We start from the raw sequence: 25,831 nt of genomic DNA, 5'->3' as shown, positions 1-25,831 counted from the left end.
ATTACGATTAACTTATTTTCTTTTTATTTACAAATATTGTTTGGGAATTTCTTGAAAAAGTAACACATCTTTGAAATTAAAGTTTTATATGCTTCAGTTGTTTTTCCAGTTAGATTTTTTTTGTCTAGTAAGATTATAAGCAGCTGAAAATATTAACAGCAAAAAAAAAAAAATTTGACGGGGGTATTTTGAGATATTGGGCCCCAAAGTTGGTTTATAGAAACTAGTTGTTTTATTAACTTTTAAACATGTTCCTTTTATATTTCAGCATTTTAAGTGCATTTATTGAATTCAGCGTCAAAAAAGGATTATATATGTTTGTTTTCATAGTTTTGCCATTTTAATTTCCTGTTTTTTTAAGAAAAATGTTTTTTCAGAATGTTATGAAAACCGGGTCATTTTGAGAAACCAGGTCAATATTAAAATTGCAGTATCTTGTCAACCGCTCAACATTTTTAGCTGAAGTTTTGCATGCAATATTTTTTTATAGTTAGAAATAATGTGTCAAAATATAACACAAAAAGAAGACACATGGTTCAATGGACTGGGTGATTTGATGTGGAATTACCCGTGAGCGTTCTGAATCCATATTGCAATGTTAATATTGAAATATGCATACTTTAAATATGTTTTGATTGTTAATGTTAAAGTTTAACGCATTATAGAATTGTTTGAATGTTTGTGCATTTGAATTGTGAATGTTTGTGTATTTTTTTAAGATTTAGTAACTCTTCCTGATGATCCAGCAATGATGAAACTCAAAGTTGAAGAAAAAAGTTAAGTGTTTTTTACTAATTTATTATTGCTCTGTTCTTTAAGAACATTGAGCACTCTATTTGTAAAATACACTAACGTAATTTATATATATATATATATATATATATATATATATATATATATATATATATATATATATATATATATATTATATATATATATATATACATATATTAAAGTTCAATTAATACAGCTGCGTCTAAACTTTTTCGAAAAATATATATTTGTTTTTGTTTTAATATATATTTTTCTATATTTCGCTAATTTATAGTGATCATATATATAATATAGTGATCAGCGTCATCAGATATAATAATCTATAGTGATCAGCGTCATCAGATATAATAAAAAACGTTACAAAGAAAATCGTTATAATAAATACAATCTCTATAAATTAACAAAATCTAAAGAAACTTGAACTTCATTGTGATCTATTTTCCAATGTCTGGTTTCGTTAACAAAATTATTTGAATTAATAAGTCTAATTTTTTTTTGGTTTAGTGTTGGTTGAACAATATTAACAATGTATTTGGAGGTTCCATATGGTGGCGTGTTAATTGTTGATACAACAGGACGCATTGAGTATTCTTTTTCGAGTTTTTGCGTCTTAATCATTCTATATTTTCAAGGTGGTACGCAATCTGATGAATACATTTTAAAATACGTAGTTGTGTCTAACTTACCCTCTTTTCTTAATTTATACAATTGTTTTTGAAATTTTGTAGTAAGTGTGGGTGTTGGGTCATGATCAATAGTTCTACTATTTTTAATTTGTCCTTCTAATTTAAGACATGCATCCTTTTTGAATAGTAATGCAAAACCTATGCCTTTATCGTAGGGATAAATCCTAATATCCAAAATCATCTTTAATTTTCCTATAGAATTACGTTGTTGTTGAGTTAAATTATCTTTTAATCTTAGTTTTAACAAATTTGTCAAAATTTTAGAACAGTTTTGTCTTAGAGATTCTGTCTGTGTTGATTTACCCTGTTTTTCAAGTTTTTATTTCAACATTTGTTATTATGTCCATATAATGGATTTTCTTCTGTAATTGCACTAAATTTCGACCTTGATTGAGTAATTCAGTTGTTGCTTCATCCAAAATAACATTAGTTAAACTAAGTATAGCAGGCTTAACAACTTGATTCGCAGGATTTATTCTAAGAGTATTTTTTATATTCGATTTAGTTTCTAATTTATCATATTTTTCTTTCATTTCCGTTTTTTTCTTAATATAATGGTAATTTTTTGATTTGTTAGTTATGTTATTAATTGATTCATAGTCTTATTTATTCTGAAGAGATATATTTAATTCATCAATTAATTTCTTACTTGAGTATATTCTGTGTTTTGCTTCGTTACGAGCATGAACTAATAGTTCATTTCTGTATTCCTACATTATGTTTTTTGCTTTTTTAGTACATGTTGGAGTTTTATTTGAAACGATATTAGAATTATGTTATTTGATATGCACTTTTGAAGAAAAACGAGTTGGTTTTTTGCGTCAGCATTTCGTATCTTCAAATCTTGTAACTTTTTGGCATCATCGTACATCTTTGTGCTGTTAAAAGCAGTTATATATCTTTGAAAGTCATTTTCTTGTTATACAATACAATGTTATTGATATTACAACTGACTGGTTTTTTAGAACATATTCTTTTTGCGCGGCATAAAAACCCTTTGAATATTCGAGTGATAATAATCGGATTAGGATGCCATTTTTTATTAGACCATCTGACGTCAACATTTAATCCTGTTTTGTATTTTCTCATGCTCTTTTTAATTTTATCTTTTAATCATCAATCACTATATATATATATATATATTTATGTATGTCTATGTATGTATAAATATACGTATTTGTATATATATATATATGTTTGTATATACCAATTTAAATTCCTAAATGATATACACATTTACCAAATTTGCATAATTTTCCACCCCACAATTTACTTCTTAAAACAAAAAATATAACTTTTGCTTTAAGAAATAAATTTCTAAACTATGAAAAATGGGTTTACGCTTTTGCTGTGCATCTTAAAACAAGAAATATATTTTTTACTTTATGAAACAAATTTGATACCCGGCAATTAATTTCGTATAAATAGAAATAAATTTCTTATTTTAAAAAATAAATTTCTACAACTATGGGAAATTGATTTAAGATTCTCCTGTGCAATTATTAAATTCAATAATTTTTCACAAACCATCTTTATCTCAAAAGATTAAATCCAAAAATTTAGTTGCTTTATCATGGGTTTATTGAGCCTTAACTTTGAAAGTACTTTTGTAAAATTGGCATTATAACGATCTTTCATTTTGGTAACTTCTTAATATTTTATGCAGAAATCAAAACTACTTATGACTAGTTAACCAAGGTTGTAACAGTTTGGTTGCACATAAGGTGCGTGTTAAATTAGAGAGAAAAAAGAGTTCCACACGATTCCAAGAACATAAAAGTATGCTACTGAAACCAACTTGGCTGTATTTGGAATAATGAAATATGAACTTGGAAAATACTTAAGCATTTTTTGTTGTTTCAAACAAATACACTACATAAAATTTTAAAGCCATTGAAGTACAACGTATGCAACGTTCCAACTTTAGTCAACAAATTTTAATAATGACAATGGTAATTTAGTAATGACTGATCATTGGAAATTTTTTCTCGTAAAATTAAAATATTTTGAAAATATTACGTATGACATGACTTTTTTATTTTTACAATAATTTTTTAAAATGGTTTATTAACGCGTATATACATACGATTTATATAAGTGTAACGGCTCTTGCTAAATGACACAAAAAATTGCCTCAAAAAATAATAAATAGCATGATGCCGACTATTATTATATAGTATTATTATTACACCTACTGCTAAAAATATTTTTTGAACTAAAAAACCTTCAATAACGTTATTTCTTTTTTTATAAATTGTATTTGTTTGTTTGTTTTTTTCAGATTTTGCGATTATCAAAATAAGACATCCTCAAAAAATAAATAGTTTATCTTTGACCAGTTGTAGGAGTTTCATATACTGGAACGGTAATCTGCGGTAGAGGTTTTTTGCCAAGAATAACATCTGCAGCTTTTTCTGCCATCATTATTACTGACGCATTTAAATTACCACTAACAATTGACGGCATAATGGAGGCGTCAACAATACGCAGGTTTTCGATACCAAAAACTCGCGTTTGGTTGTCAACAACAGCCATTGGATCATTTTCATGCCCCATTTTACAAGAGCAACATGGATGATAGATCGTTTCAGCCTTTTCTCTAACAAAAGTTTCAATTTCTGCATCTGTCTTCACCTTTATACCTTTTGAATTTAAAAGTATAACAAATTTAATTTATGTTGTTCTTTGTTTTGTAATATTTTGTTGTGCTTTGAGTATTTAAAAATTGTAAAAAAGAATTTTTAAGGAAAAAATTTACTAAAAACCTGGCTGCAGCTCTTCGCCTCTAAATGGTTTTAAGGCATCTTGTGAAAAAATCTCGCGCGCTAATTTGACACTTTCTCGCATATCAACTACGTCTTTTTGTGTGGCAAGATAGTTTGGATTTATCAAAGGATGGTCCCTTGGATCTGCAGATTTAAGTGCAATATACCCACAGCTTGTTGCACGTAAGGTCTCTGCAACCACCTAAAAAACAAGTACTTTATAATAAACATTTTTTTTAACACTAAGCAACTAATTTTAACATAAGCAATTAAAATTAACCTGATAACTATGTCCTTCTTCTTCTTTTTTTCCATGAGCACTTATAGCATAAGAAAAAAATATTAGTTGAATGTCTGGATGGGGTAATTTTTCTTGCGAGCGAATAAAAGCCCCAACATCCATACTGTTTGTACTGCAAATTCCTGTTTTATTTAAAAGCCACATTGCAAAATCAAATGGCATCCTCCATGGTTTTTTGTGCTTATATAATGATACGGGTTGAATACAACGCTAAAAAATATTATAAAACATTTGAAAAATAATTACGCGTTGCGCAAAAAATTGTTTTATAAATCATAAAAACATAATACGAGAAATAATATTGTTGATTATCAAATAAATTTTGAATGGTATTACACATCTTGGCATTTTTTTTTCCTTACATCAATCATTGATAAGTAAATTTTGGTTCAAGACTCAAAAAAGTTTAACATTCTTCCAGGCGTCCAGTCGCTAGAAAGTTTGAAGAATGTTTATATAAGCTAAATGATACTAATTTTTTATTTATAAATAAAAAGAGGAAGATGGTTCTTAAGAATTAGTTTCTTTCGAGTTATAAAGTTACGCTTTTTAGATATAGTTAAAACTTTAACATATATTTCTCCATAAACCTCGAAAAATAAAGAACAAACTAAAGCTATAAAATTAAGGTACAAATTATCAAACTTTAAATTTGTTTTTATTTGCGTAATTCTGTATCATGTAATTTATACTTAATGTATACCAATGTAAATTATACTTTAAAAAAACTTAAAAATAAGATCCTTATATCTAAACGAAGCGGCCACGTTGTTAGGCTATCTGAAATTTGGGTTATAAGATTTTAGATCAAATAACGGTTTATTTAAATTTAAAATTACTTTATTTGCAGTAAGTTTTATGTTTTAGAGGCAAACCAAATATAAAAAATATTTTTATGGGTTAAGTGGAATTTTTTTATAAGAATATTTACTGAAATTGAAAAAGTTCGAATCTTTTTCAATTTCATGCAACCTCAAAACTTAACAAAGTTGTCGGAAGATGATCTAATTTAATCTAAAGCTAAAATATTACATCAAAATCACTGAGACATTTAAAAAATAAAATCCAAATAATTAATCCAATCATTTTTATTTTAAAATGATATTACAAAAACAACTTCAATAAAAGATTTAGCCAACATACTGCTCATCAAATACAGGTTTTATGGAATGCAATTTAGCCGGTGTAAACCCAGCAATATTGCTATAGATGACAATACCTGTGATAGTTGCTAGTGCAGAAACATCCTTCAGCAAATCAAAACATATTTAAGAAATAGAACGTCTCAGGAACGTATTGTACGATATCTAGGTGGACCACTTTACAATCAGTGGTCCAAACAAAGAGCAGAGAACATTGGGATATATTGAGAATACTTCTTATTTAAGATCTAAAAGTGCAGTAGTCTACGAGTTCAAGCTGAAGTGTTTTGCGGTGTTGGCGAACTCTACAGTAGCTAAAGTGAAAGTTGCTATAAATTTTTGGATGTCAGACCGTTCCGGAGATTGTAACATGTTGTTAAAAAAATTTGGTCTTGAGGATAAAAAAAATTTAAAATGCTGCGTGCATTTAATACTGGGCATCAATCATGCATTCAATGAGGTATTTTACGTCACCGAGCAGAGATTAGGGGTTTAGAAACTCTTGGACATATCACCTGGATAGAAAGCGTTCACGTCTCTGTCAACTTCAATACACTCTCTTGGAAAAATTGTCATTAGCCAAGTTACTCTCGCCAAGTCATGCAAGTCAGTGTATGGATCTTCAAAATTTTAAACAGTACGGATTCAGAGATTTAGTTTCTAATCGTTTCGGGTTCTTTGTTGAAATAGCAAAAGATTTCGTAACTATGAGTCAATCAATCCAAGACTTTTTTGAAGCGATTGTTGTCAAAAAATCGAACAAACTTGTAATAGCCGTATCAGTTTTTATACAAAACAAATGGTTTAATCCCTGTTAAGAAGTATATGCCAAATTGGCGACGTGTTTATTTTTCCGACAAGCAATTTCTTAGAATTGACAAGATAAACAGACAGACCGAGAACTATTAATATAATTCAAGTTGGAGCGGTGTGCGAGAGTTTTTTCAAAGAAAATTTATCACAACGGAAAGCTTTTTGCTGCTATTTTGGCTAAAATTATAGACACATTGACTTGATAGTTAAAAGAGATGGACTTTTTCTCTCTCCAGCCATCAATCCAGACTCTAATGACGTATGGAATGATTCTGATCTTGAAAGTGAGTGAACAGACGGCAAATTGAGCACGCGCCACTGACAAATCTCGGATGTTAGTCGGAGTTCACAAAGCTAAACAACTGCATAAAAGCATGTGGTGGAACTACTTTAATCCAGACCATTTCTAGAAATAATGTTGTGACAACCAAATACAACTTGCTGAACTCAGATTTTTCAGATATACCTGGAAGCGAGAAAAAGAAATATTAGAAATGGGCAAGGACTTACTGCAAAGTAGGAATAGTCAGGAAGCTATATACTGATTACTTAGCTACAGTGAAACAGGCTCGTCAAGTAGAAGTGATTAAACGTCAAAAATAAAGGTAAAAAAACATGGAAAAATACAATAGTCCCGCGACTCTAAAAACTGTCATATCTTTGACACGCTCAATGAGAAACAAATGATCAATGAAATTTCGTTCCAAAGTCCAACGATAGCGCCCGAAATCAAACAGCAACGATGAATAAAACTTGGTTTTGAAAAAATCAAAGTGCTAAATTTTACAATTAGCGAAGTTAGATATTCCATTCGTAACGCAATAAAACCTGAAAATGTACTTTCCAACAATATTGATACACTACTTAGTTCAGTCCTGTGAAGACATGTGAATGTTTGTTTATGTGATTAATGATATTGATTATTAAAGTGGTTCGAGTTTATGATTTTTAAACATTTTGCATAATTTTGAGTTTTTAGAGTTGATCGTATATTGTATTGGTGTCTAGTCATTTTTAACAGTGAAAAATCAAGATTATTAGAATATTGAGCTTATGAATGCGTGAAACGACTGTAAAAATGAATTTAGCAATTCGAAATTCTATTAGAAGCGGTAAAGGAGGCCACGGTTGTGGCTTTAGTACTTAAAGTTTGAGGTAGTGGCTATTTTTGGCTGCCATCTTGAAAAAAATGTACTTTTCTGACATAAATTATCATATTAGCTTCTAGAGTTGAACTCTGTGTCAAATTTTTGCCTCAGAAAACACTCGTTATTTTGAACTTTTTGAGAAAACTTTATTACTTGCCATACCCTACTTTTTCTAATTTATAAAATAAATATTATTTATATAATTAATTGTGTTTTATTAACTAGATATAAATATAAAACTTGTATCTAGTAAATAAAACTATTTTTAAATATAATATAATAAATTCTTTAGGGGGGAGGGATCAATCATTTAATTGCGGGGTAGGGGGGCGGGGTCCGAATTTGTTGTTACGCCTCTAGTCAAACAAATGCCCTATTTTAAAATTTCGAAGTTTTTTTAATTAAACTAATTTATGAATTTTTATTAGATGAGTGTAGTTGAAATTATTTGTTTCTTACAGTTTTTAAGGCCTATTGACACACCACTTATTTGAGTCTCACCTTATAAATAATTTATAGTTATTTGTGAATAGCAGTGTATGTTAGTGTAACTAACAAGACAGTCCTTATTCATATTAATTAAAATATGTATCTTTTAAAGGGGGAGAGTTAATGATTAGTGTGACTGTCTCCTACTTTTGAAAAAATAATCTTTTACAATAAAAATTGTAAAAGGTTTTAAAATAAAATTTACTTTGGTTTTACTTTTATTTTCATTTATAACGTTGCGTAAAATTTAATAATAAAAATTCCTAACTCCACCAACTTTAAAAAAAAAAAAAAATTTTCAAAATTTGAAACTAAATACTATATAATTTCTTACCAGTAAAAATTCACTATTTACATTAAAACTCCTAATAAACTTCGTTTTATTGCATTTTTTAAGACAATAATTAGTGCAAAAGAACTGGTTGGTGAAAAAGTACTTTTTTAACAGCCATTGTCAGATAATTTGACGAAGCTGTCAAATAACGAAGCATAAACAACGTTGTCTATTCTTTTTAGTACTTTATTAAAGTGAGCAATAAAAATAAGCAATAACTCTCAATAAGTTAAATAATTAAAAAGTAGATAAAAGCGTTTAATGAAAATTAAGTATAGTATTTAGAACTACTACAGCATTGCTTTTTTAAAACAATTTTAAAAAATTAAGAAATTCTTTTTTTAAAAACAAAATTTAAATAATGCAAACCTAAGTATAAAAATATATAGTAAGAAAGAAATATCAAAAAAGTTAAACACCACAACTTGAAATGCAAATAAAAACAAGAAAACTCAGTAAAAATAAAAAAACAAAAAGATATTAAGAAATAGTAAAGCTTCCTTTATATATATATATATATATATATATATATATATATATATATATATATATATATATATATATATATATATATATATATATATATACATATATATATATATATATATATATATATATATATATATCTATATATATATATATATATATATATATATATATATATATATATATATATATATATATATATATATATATATATATATATATATATATATATATATATATATATATATGGGTTATATCAAACATATATATATGGGTTATATCAAACATATATATATATATATATATATATATATATATATATATATATATATATATATATATATATATATATATATATATATATATATATATATATATATATATATATATATATATATATATATATATATATATGTTTGATATAACCCATGACAAAAGATTTTTTGTCATGGGTTATATTAAACTTCGCATTGTAACTTTTTGTGCACTATTTTTTTTTTTTTTTTTTTGCATAGAGCAACAGAGCCTGTGTCTTTGCATCGTTTTATAAGACAAAAAATACAAAAATGATCAAACTCATTTCGCTTAACTATTTCTCTTGAGCTGAACTTCACCTCTGACAAAAAAATTGCTTAAATACATTGCTCTTGTTTAAAGTTGTTGCGACTTGAAATTGCAGTTGCGTGCTTTTCGCTTACCATTTTAATTCAATCGATTAATTTGATTTTTGATTTTCTATATAACATTATGACTTAAATCCATCGTTGATGTCATTTAAATAATAGTATAGCAAAAATGGTGAAACACTTAATTTAATCGAAAAGTAGGTTTCAATTAGCGGTGTTTTAGCTGTGTTTTAATTGCCTGGAAATTATATTAAATAATATTATTTAAAAAAATGACTTAAATTTTTGTTTAATTTTAAGTTTCATTTAAAAATAAACAAAAATAGGAAAAAGAACGTTTTCAAAACACTGAGCGATTGCAAAACAATCAGCCATGAAACAAAAACCCTTCATCAGTATGTTTGTTTTATAACAATGATTTATAGCCCGTATAAATCATTGTTATAATTTTCAGTATGCAAATAGAAAAATTTGTAATGAAAAATATAATGTAAAATTTGTTCATTTGTCATTTGATCACGTGACCGGGAGAGGTAGCAGAAAATTAACATGCGTTGCAAAAAAATATTTTAAAAAGGTCACACGCAAAGGACACTACCCATTAGTATTAACTGAATAGCCATTTTATTAATTACCTTTATGATATTTAAAAAAAAACCAATAGGTATTTTAAAGTAAAAGATATAAATACAGTTTTGTTTCCCCCCATTTTAAAATTTGTTTTGATTTATTATGTGGAAAGCTTGCCATTTTGCCCCATTCGATATCTTTGCCCCATTTTCCTCAACATTTATATATTTTTTATAAACATAACAATGCTTATAAAGTTTTGTTTTTATAATTTTACAATTTACAATATTTAAAATGAAATGCTTCGATGAAAAAAGCTGTTATCATATGTTCAAAAAACTGTTACCGAACCTTTCTGATGCCCCAACCTTTTGATATTATTTGCCAAGTTGTGGCAACCCCAACAATAAAATAAATAAAGTTGCTTCTTAATCACTGCATTTTTGTCTCTAATTATTGTGTTTTTTTACTTTTATTTATATTCTTTTGTTAAGAAATAATTAGTAATATCTAATAATCATTTTAACCACCATGTTTTTTTGTTACAAATTTATATATATATATATATATATATATATATATATATATATATATATATATATATATTTATTTATATTTATATTTATATATATATATATATATATATATATATATATATATATACATTTTCTTGAAGTTATTAAGGCGCTCCCTTACGGTAAGTCTTTACGGTTTTGTATTTTAATTCCCTGTCGTTTAGTAGAAGAGTTTGCCTAAGATTTGTTTTAAATTGCTTAAGCGAAAAGAGTGTTTTGAGATCATCATTTAAAAGTGTATTCCATAATTTAGGTTTTTGATTTGCAATTGTGTATTTAGTGGCTAAATAATAGGTTTTGGATTGACTAAAGTTATTTTTTGAGAAACTTGTGCTGTATGTATGATTTATTTTTTTAAATATTGAGTAAAATAAAGGTTTTTTATCAATTTTAGTTATAAATATAAGAATTTGATAAAGTTTGTTTTGAAAACATTCAATATATTGAATGTTTTCAAAACAATACTTAAAAGTATTTTTGTATGGAGAGTCGACCTTCATTTGTAATAATCCTAATAGCATGTTTTTGTTTGCAGAGAAGTTTATTTATTTTTGTAACGTTGGTGCTGCACCAAGCAATATTTGCATAATTTAGGTAAAAACGTATATAGTTGCATAGTTTAGGCAAAAACGTAAATGAAAAGTATAAGTATTTCAAACAAGATTGGTTTAAAAACTGTTTAGCTTTATACAGTATACCAATATTTTTTGAAATTTTAATCTCAATTACATTTATATGTTTTCTCCAACTAATATTTTTATCTAGAATTACGCCCAAGAATTTTAACGATATTTCCCTTTTTATTAAGTTATTATCAATAAAAAGATTCGGTAGTTTCCATGGAAAATTTTTGTTTCAGAAGGATGATGGAATAATATGTATTTAGTTTTATTAATGTTTAAGGATAGTTTATTGGATTTAAACCATTGGCTTAGTTTATCAAGTTCTTTGTTTACTGTTAAAAATAAAATAATAATATCTTCATTAGAATAAAACAGGTTAGTATCATCAGCAAATAAAATTGAGTTTAAGATATTAAAAAAATTATTTAAATCATTAATATAAACTAGAAATAAGAGTATTAAGTATAAGGGTATTAACTTAATGATTGATTAATAAAAATAATATAACTTTTCTATTTAAAAATATCATTAACATCTAGTATTTTACAATATGTTTTATAAAACTCTTAGATAAATATTGGTATAAACAGTTCTTTGAAAGTGAATCTTCTAATGAACTGTCTATATTTATTTCTAAGGCCTATTTATTGATTTAATTTTTCTGCATCCGAATTAATAGATGCTAAATTTAAACCATTAAAATTAACAAATGATAATTATTTATAGTTTTATTTTTTGCGAGGCAATAACTTTATGAAGATATTGCGAAGCAAACGTATTAGAACAGAACTTAAATTCTAAAAAAATGTAGAAAATTAATTAAGGTTGAAAATAACAATGAAAAAATGAAAACATTCGTTTTTAAATATTATATAAATAATATTAATAAGATTAATATACTAAAATTACATAATTCGTCCGGGGGCGTCCGTTGGACGTCTTACGGACGTCTGGACGTCTAGGAGACGTCTTACGGACGACCTACGGACGATGCATATAGTTGTAAATAAAGTTCCTAATCTTGATGCTAAAAAAGGGTGATGCAAAAAGTTTGCCATTGAATATTGCGTTACTAAAATACATAATCAAACTGACTTTAATTTTCATGGAACTTATTAAGCTGAGTATTTTAAATCAAGTTTATGTGTACTCTAACGAAAACTGAGGTATTGTGAAAGCTTTACTATAAATGATAATTTTTTAAAAGTATTTCAAATCAAGTTTATATGCACTTTAACGAAAACTGAAATGTTGTGAAAACTTTATAAATTTTTTTAAAATATTTTAAGTTTTGCAATTTATCAAAACAATCATCAAAAAGAAAGTTCAGCGCATCTAAAAAAGCTGCTATTTTTATTAAACCAATATCTCAAGATTAACTTCTCAAGATTAACTTCTCAAGATTAACTGCTCAAGATTACGTTAAGAACTTATTTATATATTTAAAAAAAGTTACTGAATTTCAAAATATGTCTGGGCTTGATCAGTTTAAATTTTGGCAAAATTTTGGCACCTGGTATTTCGCATGCAGAAAAACAAAATCTCACATTTTATAAAGTTATTTTGAGAGGAGTAGCAAAAGTGTTTGAAGTTATCTCCAATTAACTTAAGATATTATCCTATAATAATTCACTGGCATCAATAAAATAGTTAAAATTTATGTTAGTTTTTTTTTATTTTAGGTCTACCAAACGACATAAAAATTAAAAAAAAATTAAATAATAGTTTTTGTATCAAACTCAAAAGTTTGAGCATAAATATTAACTTTTTTAAATTTTAGTATAAAAAAAAATTTAGAAATAAAATGAAATAACTTTAAAGTAAAAAGATATATTTGCAAAAAAAGTTACGCTCATATAGAATTTTTTTTCAGAAATGAATTTCTTATTTCCTGAAAAAAGTTATAACGGAATTGCGGAAAATATGTTCGGGTAAAACTGAACACGAATAAGTTTCACACTATTATTTGCATCTAATTAATTAGTTAGCTTTTCAACTCTATTAATAATTATCTTGTTGCAACATTATTATTTCTTATTCTTGATTATAATTTACCTACAACAAATACCTGTCCAAATCTAAACCAATTTAATTTAATTACCAAAACCAAAATCAATTCAAAATGCTAAAACATAATAGTAGTGCGATTGAATTAATATTCGTAGAAATTATGGCAAAATTATCAGATTGGCGTTTTGGTAGAACACAAAGCCAAATCATAGATATTGTTGCCAGTTATATAAAAGTTAAAAATCAAACCAGTTTATTTAAAAATGGCCTACCTGAAAAAGAATAGTTTTATAATTTTATTATCAGATGTAGTCACAAATTAAGTATTAGAGCTGCAAACAACATATCAACACTGAGAGCAGTAGCTTACACTAAAGAAATTGTAGCAAAATATTTCTAAACATGTGAATAGCAAGTTCTTGTAGCAAGTATTAATGAAAATAGTTCGTGCGATTTATGAAATTTTGACGAAATTGGGTTTTCTGGTGACCAAGGCAGGTAATCAATAATTTGCAGACGCGTCGCTAAACGTTCATTGAAACTTGTCGGTAATAATCAAAAAATGATTTAACAGTTGCTAATTGCGTTAATTCAGCTGGAACCACAATTCCAACATTTAAAATATTCAAGTCAAAGCAGCATCTATACAGCAGGTGGCGTATAGTCCCCAACGAGCACGGGACCTAAAAAAAAACATCTTTTGAACATTCGAAAGACGTCCAAAATGATAAAAAGGCGTTTTTTTTTTGTCTTGTGCTCTCTGTGTAGGTGGTCAGTCAAACGCTGAATATACAACTCACCGTCAGGACGGATGGAAGATAAAAAATTTATACAATGGCTGAATAAATTATTTATACCAACAATTGAAAAAACTCCAAGTACACATGTTTTAGTAACATAATAAGTTGCACTAACATGCATTCAGAATAGTATCAATTTAATATGCTTCCCAGCTCACTTCTGCTACATAATTTTAACCATTAGATAGGGTGTATATTATCATGTCAGAAAGGTTCCGCAAAAACTATTACAACAGCATTAGGCAAGCACACTATGCAGCAATTTATCAAAAGAAAGTTTTGTTCAGCTTCAAGCTAAACTTGTTTAAAAGTGGTGTAGTATTTACACGATTACAAGTAATAGAAGGACTTTAAAATACTGGTTTATTTTCACTTGATGTAAACAAAATTGATAATCTAAGTTACAAGTTGCTGAAATAATTAAAAACTTAACCTGCACAAGCTTAACTTACTCTAACTCAATCTGATAAAAATCTCCGCCCACCATCTCAATTAACACAACGTTATTTGTTACTTATTGAAACACTAATATTTTGCATTGAATGAAGCAGTAATTGAACTTTAAATATCTTTAAAAGGAACGTTTTCAAATCCAAAACGTCAATACAAAAAAAAATATTTATAAAAAAAGTGGTACAAAATATTTTTTATATATTTTAAAACTATTACCACTAGAGGCCTTGCAAATAATCATCAGTAGTACTGATGATTATTTGAACGGCCTCTAGTGCTAATAGTTTTAAAATATATAAAAAATATTTTGTATTGGTAATTTTGTTAGGTAATTATATTGTTTTTAATAAAAACATTGTGAGAAAAAAGAATTACTGGATTTTCTATTTGTTTCACTGTTCTGACTATTTTTGAATTTATATATATATATATATATATATATATATATATATATATATATATATATATATATATATATATATATATATATATATACCATTACTGGTTACAACCTTTCCATAAATAAAATGATGTGGTAAAAAAAATGTCTGAACATGTAAAATCTTTTTTTTTTTTGTAAATTAATCCTATCTTTTTAATTGTTAAAATTAAAAAAATATAAATTAATTGTTTTCTATTTGTAAATTAATTGTTTTTATTAAAGTTACTTTAATTAAATCACCAATAATTTAACAAGTTCAGTTTTAACTGAATTGTCGGGTAAATCTTAACATTTGTTTTTCAAATAAATTCAATTTACTAAAAAACTTTTAATCGTTTTATTTGATTTTTTTTACGTATTTAGGTAGAATACATATTTAGGTAGAATACATGTTTAGGTAGAACACAAATTTAGGTAGAATACATATTTAGGTAGAATACATATTTAGGTAGAACACATATTTAGGTAGAGCTTATTTTCCTCAACAAAAACAAAGCAAAAAAAATTCTTTAAATCGTTTTACTATAAAAATGAAATTAATTAATTATAAAAATGAGTGTTCTGCTTTACCATTTTTTATTGCATTTACTTTTCTACTTTAGAAGAAGTTACTCATATTCCTTAATGCTCTTATTCCAAAGTTATGGACTTTTTAATATGCTGTTTTTAATAAAATTTTTGTTTAATTTTTTGAAATCTTGAAAGCTTATAACTTTTCTTTAAAAAAAAAACATATAAATTTCTATAAACAGATTAAGAAGATCTTCTAATGAAATAAGTTCTGTTACTTTTTGACTTTATTAAGTTAAAAAATATTTTTTAAAAAGATAACCAGCGCATAAGAGTCTTGTGTTAAAGTATAAACTATTTCTTTGCAATTGATAGTATAAGATTTATTGTATTCAGCAGTACTGAAGAGGCAAATAACCTTTTATTTACTTTCCATAAAACACTACTATAATGAGATTGTAGAGAGTGAAAATGTTGTGAGAGAGTGATGTAGTGGGTAGTGGGATATATATTTAAATAATATAAAAAAGCAGCAGTCAGATAAACAAAGACAAAACTTGCAATTTTAAAACTTAAAAGAAAATTACAGCTTTGGCTATGATTTTAAAAATTATTTAGTGTTATATAGTTAAAAAAAATAGTTTATATAGTAAATAATATAGTTTAAAAATATAGATAAATATATAAAATATACAAATAATAAAGTTTAAAAAAATATTTTGTAGAGAACGCGGTAAAAATTTTCAGCTTTTCCATAAAATGATGATTTAGACTTTTTTTTTTACTAAAGTATAAGATTTGACTTCATTCATTTTTAAAATATCTATTTGATTTTAAGTTCAGCTCTTGTTTTAGCTGGGTAGCATTTATCTTTAGCAAACTTATCTGCATTCTAAACTAAGTTATTTGGCAATCAACTAGAATAAAGAAAAAGAATAACCTCTGCTTTTTCTACTTTAGAAGAAGTTACTAATATTCCTCAATGCTCTGTTCCAAAGTTAAGGAATTTTTTAAAATGCTGTTTTTAATAAAATTTTTCATTAACTTTTTGAAATCTTAAAAGCTTAAAACTTTTCTTACTAAAATAAAGAATAAGAATAACCTCTGCTTTTTCTTATTCTTTAATAAAAAATTTTGTAAATTATTAGAATAAAAAATAAGCTCTGCTTTCTCATTATTATATAAATAATTTTGATACCTACAATAATAAAGAAGAGCCTCTGTTTTCTCTTATTCTTTATTATCTTTTGAAACCTACCATAAAAATTTATTGGTAACCTTATTTTTGTGTTTGGCGTTGAGATGACAAGTCAGACTACCTTGCGATATACACCGTTTCATCCAATAAAATGCATAAATATACTTTCTTTATTTTGGTTAGGATAAATGTAAACAGGTAACCTACTATTTGAGCTAAAATTGAGGTTTGTTTCTAACAAATAGCAGCTCAATGGCAGCTAAAATAGCATCGAGTTCATCCAAATTTTCAAAATGTGCTTCAGAAAAATTTATTTCAAAAATATATGCAATTAAACTTACATGTTGAATATACACGCCGAGATGATCTTGCAAATTCTTTCCAACGCCTGGAACGTGTGCAACACAATTTATACCATGACGAGCAAGTTCTTCTTTGTCTCCGATGCCTGAGAGCATCATCAATTGAGGGGTGTTAACAGCTCCTCCAGACAAGATGACTTCTTTGTTTGCTTTTGCTTTTCGAATCACAGAGTTTTGAACATATTCAACACCTATTGCTTTTGAACCTTCAAACAAAATTTTGGTTGTAAAAGCTCCATGTTGAGCATCTAAATTTTTTCTTTTTAATGCAGGGTGAAGGTAAGCCTGCGATGTACTCCATCTTTTTCCTTTGTAAATAGTTCTATCGTATTTTCCCATGCCTTCTTGTTGATAGCCGTTAAAATCTTCGGTATATGGGTAACCAGCTTGCTGACCTGCTTCTAAAAACGCTTGTCCGAGAGGATTTTCTATTGAGCCTCCGCTTACTAGTAAAGGGCCATTTCCACCTCTATACTGATCTTCCCCTTCAAAAAAGAAAACAAAAAGAATAAAAAAGTAAATTAAAATTAAACAAGTAAAAGAGAAAAAATGAAAATATGTATGAAAATTAGTATGAAAATAAATAGTCATAAAAAATAAATATTGCAAAACTAATTTAATTAAATCAAACAATTCTGAAAAAAATGTTTAACCATTTTAAACTGAAAATGACGCTTTTTTAATTTTTATTTATCAAACGTAAGTCTAAAAGTATTCCTTTAAATTTTTTGAAAATTTTTTTTTCACCTGTCACTATTAAGATCATATAAATAAGAACGGTATATAGAATAAATTTTATTTCAATATACAAAAATATAATATATTAAATAGCCAATATTATTGGCTGTATATTAGGGAGCGTCATTTTTCATCAATTTTTTCAAATTAAATCCCAACCACCTGGGTTAGTTGGCTGGTTGGATAAAAATGATACTACGCTGAAAAAAAAATTTCGAAACCCGTATTTGAGGTCCCCGTTTTTACAATTTGTGCCCCGAAACCCCCACGTTATTAACCAAAAAGCAGGGACCTTAAACATTGAAATAAAACACCAATTTTTTTTCTATGAACTCTAAAAGACCTAAGTATTAATTTGGAATTGGTTAGGAAGTTAACATTAAAAAAATATTTACTTTTTTTAGACCATGAAAAATTGTTTAAAACGCACTAACTTAGTATTATTTTTAAGTATATTTAAATAGAATGACGCTTGCGATCAAATATAACTCACTTCACAAACAAAAACAATCTTTACTTTTCGAACTATTTATTCTAAAAAAATTAGAAAAGATTACGATCAAATATAACTCACTTCACAAACAAAAACAATCTTTACTTTTCGAACTATTTATTCTAAATAAATTAGAAAACGATTAAAAAACGAAATCGTGCGATACTTTTACTAAAGCTAAGAATATTTTTTTTATTAAAAAATTTAAACTTTTACTTTAAAATCTAAAATAAAAAGATTTACAAAAAAATAAAAGATGCTACCAAAAAACACGAGATCACTTTCAGAGACATTTTTAGCAATATGTCCTCAGAACTGCATCCTTTTTGCTAAAAAGAAAGCGTGGATCGATAGAGGATATAACGACGGTATATTACATGACAAGCACATTAGGTTTGCTTAATAATATATAATTATAGTTTTTTTATTTTTACCGAATTTCAATTTTGCTTATATTAATTTGTTAACTTGACTCGTTTCACTGTCTCTGATATGAGGCTACATTAAAAACTTTTAAAGCTATTAGAAAAAAATTCAATAAATATTATGTGTTCTAGGTAGCTACTAAATGATCTAATTGAAAAATGGGCAACATTGAAAAAAAATAAATAAATAAAAAAGGCAGCGCAGCAGAATTAGCAAGTAACATCCTCTCATAAAATGTAAAGAAAGTTTTTTGGATGGGAAAACCTGATTTTTTCTCAATTTTAAAGCAGAAACATGGAAACAACCTAGATTCACAAGTCAGATGAACAATTTTTAAAAGATCAAATGACGAAACGTAAAATTGCACTTGGTTAAAAGGATTTAGCATATTACCGAAAGATGAAAAAGATAGAAGAAAGAAGATTGCGACAATTAACATTTATTGAGCGACAAGAGGATCAAACTGAGAAAACTGAGTTTTTAATATCAGAGCAAAGTGAGGTCTCTTCCTGTCAGGATTCCAACTATTAGGCTAACAAGATTAAGTCAGACATTAGTGCTTTAACAGTATATCTAAAAAACTTGCAAAAGAAATTACGCTTGCAGGTGTTTCTAAAAACATATCATTTAGAAATATGATACACTTGCTCTCTGACATAGAAGTTACTTCTGAGGGCAGTTTTACAGGTTTCTTACTTTCTAAATCCATCATCAGACGTGCAAAAAAGAAAGCAGTAAGTACAAGTGCAGCTAAGTATCGAGAAGATATAATAAAAGCTGCAATGCAAAGTAAATTTCCAAAAATCGCACACTTTCATGGAAAAATTTTGCAGGTTATCACTACCGGTACAAAACGAAAAAGAGATCATTTTGCTGTTCTTGTAAATATTGATGTTGATTTAAAGCTTCTTGGCATTCTGCCAACGGAACACGGTACTGGAAAATCTCATCATGATACTTTAGCATGGTACTGGAAAATCTCATCATGATACTTTAGCAAACAGTTTGGATGAAAATAAGCTAAGAACTTATATAAAGGGTCTGCGCATTGACACAACTGCAACTAATACAAGAAAATAATCTGGCACAAACATTAGATTCTGTCAAACACAGAGCTCAATTATACTACAGTTTGCATGTCGTAGACATGTTTACGAGCTCCACTAAACATTTTGTGGAAAAAGTTCTCATTAGTAAAACTTATGCTCCTGAAAATCTGATGTTCAAAGATTTCCACGCTAATTGGAACGCAACAAAGGATAAATTAAATTTCAAAAAGTTTGAAAAAGTTGAAGTTATAGGAGCGCATCTAGAAAAACAGATTGAAGAAACTGTTCATTTTTGCAAATACGCACTTGCCAATTTAGTATTTCCAAGAGGTGATTATAAAAAACTAGTAGAACTTAGACTCACCTACTTATGTCCAGATGTAAGCATTAATGTTTATGCTCCGGGTAAGTCTCCCATGCATATTTTATGGCAAAGTGTATATATTAACTTAAAATTCAAGTTTCAAGTAATCAGTTACCCTACCAATTGACAGGTTGTTTACAAAAAGAAATCAGTAAAATGGCAGAATTTATTTTTATATTATATACTGTAATTTGTGCGTTCTTCTTTAGTTTCCTATGCATCTTTTCAAGATATAAAAGAATGCTGGCAGATGTTCCAGTATAAAAGTTGGGTAGAATTTTATGATCCAAGAGCTAATTTTGTACTAGAGGGAATTGAAGAAATATTGAAATTAATGGAGAGATATAGTTGGTATTTGGATCAAACCTTTTTTTCATTATGTCTTGGAAATAAAGAACTTGAAGATGACGAGAAAGAAAACTTGCAAAAGTTCTTTTCTCACAACCTGTTATATATTCGGCGAATATTCTACACACGTATTAATACAGTTGGTTTGTAGGAACTCGTGGTTTATTTCGGATTGTTAATTTAAGTAAAGGCGATTATAAACCTTAGCTGAACCGTCATTCATGTTTTTAAGACTTTATTGGGCAATTTAAAACTTTCATTGAATTTATTCGCCGAATATATGTAGTCAACGACTGCTCTGAACAGGTAGTTAAGCTACTGTCAGAATTTGTTAATTCTGTTCAAAATGAAGAGGACATGCAAGATATGTCGGCCGTTCAGCAAAGTAGAGATCTATTCAGAGAGTTAAAGGACAAACAACGGAGAGTGGCAAAAAAAATGGCGCTTACAATGCATATTTTGGAGAAAATTTATTTGATTCTTTTACCAAAAACATAAGGAAGGGTTTCTTAAGTTATAGTTTTACAAACTGTTTTGAAGAAAACTTTGTCTTGATTATTTACTAATTTATCATTGTTGACTTAAACATTGTTGTTATATATTTTTCTTAACAGAAAATTTATTTTTTCTACCTTAACCATCCCAGCTACATGAGATTGAGCAAAATAAAATTGTTTCATTAAAACGCATATTTTTCAAATCTAATCAAACTTTATGTAAAAATAAGACTTCAAGGTAGATAGTACTTAAATATACTGTAAAAAAAAAAAAAAAAATGGACGAATGAGTGAGGGGCAGGAAAAAGGGGGAAAGAAGCGAACCCCTCCACCACCCACCAGTAGTCCTCCTATAGGGGGTCCCTATATTAGAAATTCATTTTAAATTTAAATTTTAGTTTAAATTAATCTTCGTAAACAAGAGTTTGAAAAAATTTGTTACGGAAAGTTCGAGAGATAAAAAATTGGTCAATTGGTATATCAATAAATTTACCTAAAAATAGAACGTTTCGCCCATTTTTCCAGGGTCAAACTAATCAATTTTTTTTAAAAATTAAATTTCCAAGCAATTCCAAGTAAATATTTAGGCATTTTAGAGTTTATAGAAAAAAAAATTGGTGTTTTACTTCAATGTTTAAAGTCCCCGCTTTTTGGTTAAACAAGTGGGGGCTTTGGGGCACAAATTGTAAAAGCGGGGACCTTAAAAATGGGTTTCAAAAACTGTTTTTCAGCGTAAAATCATTTGTATCCAACCAATCAACTAACCCAAGTGGTTGGGATTTAAAAATTGTTGAAAAATTTTTTTTTAAATTTGGTCAATTTTGAAAAAGGCTTGGCATTCTTTACCCTCTGTAACTTTCAAGTTAATCCCTTTACACCGAGTTTCTAATAAGAATAATTTTGCTGCAAATTATCTCCAAATTTGTAAAACTGGAATCAACATATTAAAAAATTTAGCCTTAAACATTAAAAATATTTTGATATTTTTTCAGTTTCTATAATTTGATTTCATATATACATAGTCGTGAGGTAAGCATTTAAAAATCATCTGGCCAGCACATCATGAAACTTATCTTCAAAAGGATTAATTGGACCTTTCTTTTTTGACGCTATAGTGACTGGTCCTTTTTACGTGAACTTGATGCAATAGTCTTTGAACAGGATGAGTTTTATTTGCAGCAAGATGGGGCATCTCCACACTAACATCGCGATGTTAGATCCGTTCTTGATAAAACCTTGCCAAACAGGTGGATTAGACGGAGAGGTTTTGTCTAATATTCTCCACCTTCACCAGACCTCACACCACTACACTTCTTTTTATGGGGATACCTAAAGAACAAAGTCTACGCACAGAAACCTGCAATAGTTGTTCAATTAAGGGCAACCATTGAACATGAATGTATGAATATCCCAAGGGAATTGTTCCATTATGTGTGCTATTCCATCGCTTCGCGTTGTCAGCAGAGCGGACATCAGTTTGAGAACATGTGATAACAAGACAATAGAATGATATTTTAAGAATCTTTTGCATGGTAAAAAGTGCTCGAACCATAATAAACCCCATAATGCAATTATTTAAAGTGTGTATACACTTTTTGGGACACCCTATATATATATATATATATATATATATATATATATATATATATATATATATATATATATATATATATATATATATATATATATATATATATATATATATATATATATATATATATATATATATGTATATATATATATATATATATATATATATATATATATATATATATATATATATGTATATATATATATATATATATATATATGCATACCTTATATATATTATATATATATATACCTTATAATATATATGTGATATATATACCTTATAAATATATATATATATATATATATATATATATATATATATATATATATATATATATATATTTTTATACATATACATATAGAGTTAATTTTTTTATATAATTTTCACGACCTTATCCTCTGTAATGATCCAGATCGTAACGATAAAATCAATGTCAGACCTTCTCTCAGTTGCACACAAAAATAACCCTTTTTGGGGAGTTTAAATTTTAAAAAAAACCGGTCAAATCAATTCGCTTTAACAAAATCAAGTAGTATAACCGCAAAGGAAATTACGTTGAATTTATTAAATGTCTTAATGCTGTCGATTGGGTTAATTTAGTTAATGGTAAGTCAACTGAGTAATGTTTCAAACTTTTCCATCTTGAATACAATAAACTGTGTTAATTATATATCTCTAAATATATCACTAAATTTTGTTACAATAAATGTTGTTCTAAATGATTTAATCCTAGAATTAAAAGCTAGTTACAACAGATAACAACAAATGTAAAAGTTAAATTATTTTAAATTTAAATCCAATCCAAAATGCCTCTATTAATATATGAACAGTTAAAAATCTCGTAAAGGGAAATTCTTTCTTCTTTTGAATAAAATCGTAATCAAGTGGTTGATAAAAATCTATTGCAGATTATTTTAATTATCATCTTTATAATTTGTTTCCTCCAATCACAAATAACCTAAGATTGCCAGCAGAGACGTAAAGTTATTTGTAAAAGAGGCCGCCTAAAGGCACTAATTTTTTAGGCGCCCTCCTTTACAAATAACTGTAAGCTTTGATATGGGGTGATTATTAAAAAAACAAAAACATTTTCAATGTAAACATATATATTAAGTTAATCTCACTTAACATTAAAAAATCTATATAATTTTCTACGTGAGTTTTGTTTTATAAATGTATTTACACTATTTATATATTTTTGTTTTATTAATGTATTTATATTTATAAGTTCATATCTATGGTAAGTGGGTAAGTGCAGATTCAATAGATAGAATTGCTAACCTTTAAGACAATCACCAGTCATCCTCAAATAAGACTTTACCCTCTTTAATACTAAAGATGATCTCTTAGCTGAACAATTGGACGTTGGGCAGGATAGAAATATCCTTAGTGCTGTATCTACTTATAATAGATATAGCATTAAGGATAGTTATATAGTTTTTGAAGTTTATCATTTCTGATCATTTTACAAACATCTATTATAGTTTTAGGTCTTATCTTTTCAGTTAAGTTCATTAAATAACTTCTGAATTGTATTCACTCGTTGGAAAATAAAGTTGAAAGATTATTTATTTATATATTTCTTGAAGAATTTCTGCTTTTTTGTAAATTTCTGATGGTGATAGTATTATAATTTGAAATAAAAATTTAAACTTTTTATTGGCTTTATCATAACACAACTTTTTTCTTTTAGTTTTTTTAAGTTTTAGTTTAGAATGTAGTTTATCAATAATAGCATATTATGGAAAAATCCTTAAAGAGTTTCGAATTTCAAAATTTGTTTATCCTTTTCTTTTTTTATCTGCAGTTAATTTTCTTTTTCTTTTGAGTATTTTTCAATATTTTTTGTGTCCCGATTAATTAATTGCTCTCTCTCTTATTATAGATATCAAACATGCTACTCGGATCTAATCTATATCGAATTCACGATTTGTATAAAATTATAACTGTTTCTAAATTAATCTTAACTGACTGCAATTGTTTACTAGTTTTGCTGAATCCTTCTAGTATATCACCCAATGGAGTGGCCAATATATATCGTTTTCAGATAGTCCATTAGTTTCTGATCTTGTGATTGAATTTTTTGATTTTTTATCTTTAATAAAAGACTGTATATCAATTATTTCATTCCAACTTTTTGTTTAAACTTGCATCAGATCTTGCTGATCACCTGGTATCTGATAGTTTTTTAAGTGATACGTTTTTTGTTTTAATTAAATTGTTTTAAGGTATTTTCTATCTAAATGTAGAAACAATGAAATATTTATAGATATTTTGAAGCAAAATAAAAAGTTTGGAAGCATTTTTCAACAGTCTACAGCGCATCCACCATCAAGATTTAAAGAGTGTGTCAAGCAAGGTAAAAATATAGCTAAAGGATTAACTTCTTTAATGCAAACTTTGAAGTCCTGTATACCTACCAGACATGTTAGACATATTGTAATCGTAATCACGACTATTGTTTATATCAAATCCATGCAATTCTAAATCTAAAAGTATAGCATCTGCTAATTCTTCAGATTTATGGCCAGAGTTGGATAAAAAATCTAACACTCTTTCTACCTCGCAGTCATTGTTTTAAACATACCGAAAAATGAACACAGATAATCTATATGGCTAATATCAGAAGTAGAATTAATACTGATGGAAAAATATTTAGTTTTTTTGTATAGTAATGGCAGAAAATTTTATGTAATCATTTGTTGTATAAAATTACCTGCTGTTATATCTATGAACTGCTCATATTAAATATATATTAAAAAATTGTTACGATTCTTTAAAAAAGATAGTATCCTCTAAAAAAGGATCAAACTGAGCAGCGTAACTTTTTTTTACCAAATCAACGTTTTTTCATAAATAGTTCGCGCATAGTTATGTATAATTTGCAAATGGACTTTGATTGCTTTTTAAATGATACTTTCTTGTGCCAACCATACACATTTATAAAAATGAATTTGCAATCGGTATAGTCTCGTTTAAAAAAACTTTGCCGCAAAGAACATGGAGATTTTAGTAGACTATGAGTCAATATATAATTTGGACATGATAATAATATAAAAATTTTTGTGATAATGTGTGCAACTAATCTTTCAGAAGTATTAAACAGTATTACCAAAACTCTTATTGATCGATGCTCTGTATTACTAATTCTTTTTAGACTTCAATAAAGCGTGTCTCACACATTTTTCTTCTCATGAAACTAAAGGATACTGCTT

At 27.1% G+C, this 25,831-nt stretch overlaps 1 protein-coding gene across 2 annotated transcripts in view; it reads right to left on the bottom strand.

Moving 5' to 3' along the window:
- Positions 1-25,831, bottom strand: part of LOC100200022 (choline dehydrogenase, mitochondrial) — a 111,836-nt gene that overhangs the window by 67,195 nt on the left and 18,810 nt on the right. Inside the window, exons 4-7 of one of the 2 annotated variants that reach the window (XM_065791370.1) lie at positions 17,087-17,592; positions 4,506-4,736; positions 4,226-4,427; positions 3,417-4,102 (exon numbers count right to left, since the gene is read on the bottom strand). In XM_065791370.1, coding sequence (XP_065647442.1) covers positions 3,786-4,102; positions 4,226-4,427; positions 4,506-4,736; positions 17,087-17,592 — 1,256 coding nt within the window. In that variant the 3' untranslated portion in view covers positions 3,417-3,785. Of the gene's footprint in view, positions 1-3,416; positions 4,103-4,225; positions 4,428-4,505; positions 4,737-17,086; positions 17,593-25,831 lie in introns of those variants that run through there. The other variant, XM_065791372.1, reaches the window with a different exon arrangement.

Source organism: Hydra vulgaris, chromosome 02 (assembly GCF_038396675.1).
Source record: "Hydra vulgaris chromosome 02, alternate assembly HydraT2T_AEP".
Taxonomy (NCBI): domain Eukaryota; kingdom Metazoa; phylum Cnidaria; class Hydrozoa; order Anthoathecata; family Hydridae; genus Hydra; species Hydra vulgaris.
Note: the sequence above shows the minus strand (reverse complement) of the source record. Positions and strands in the feature narration are given on the sequence as shown.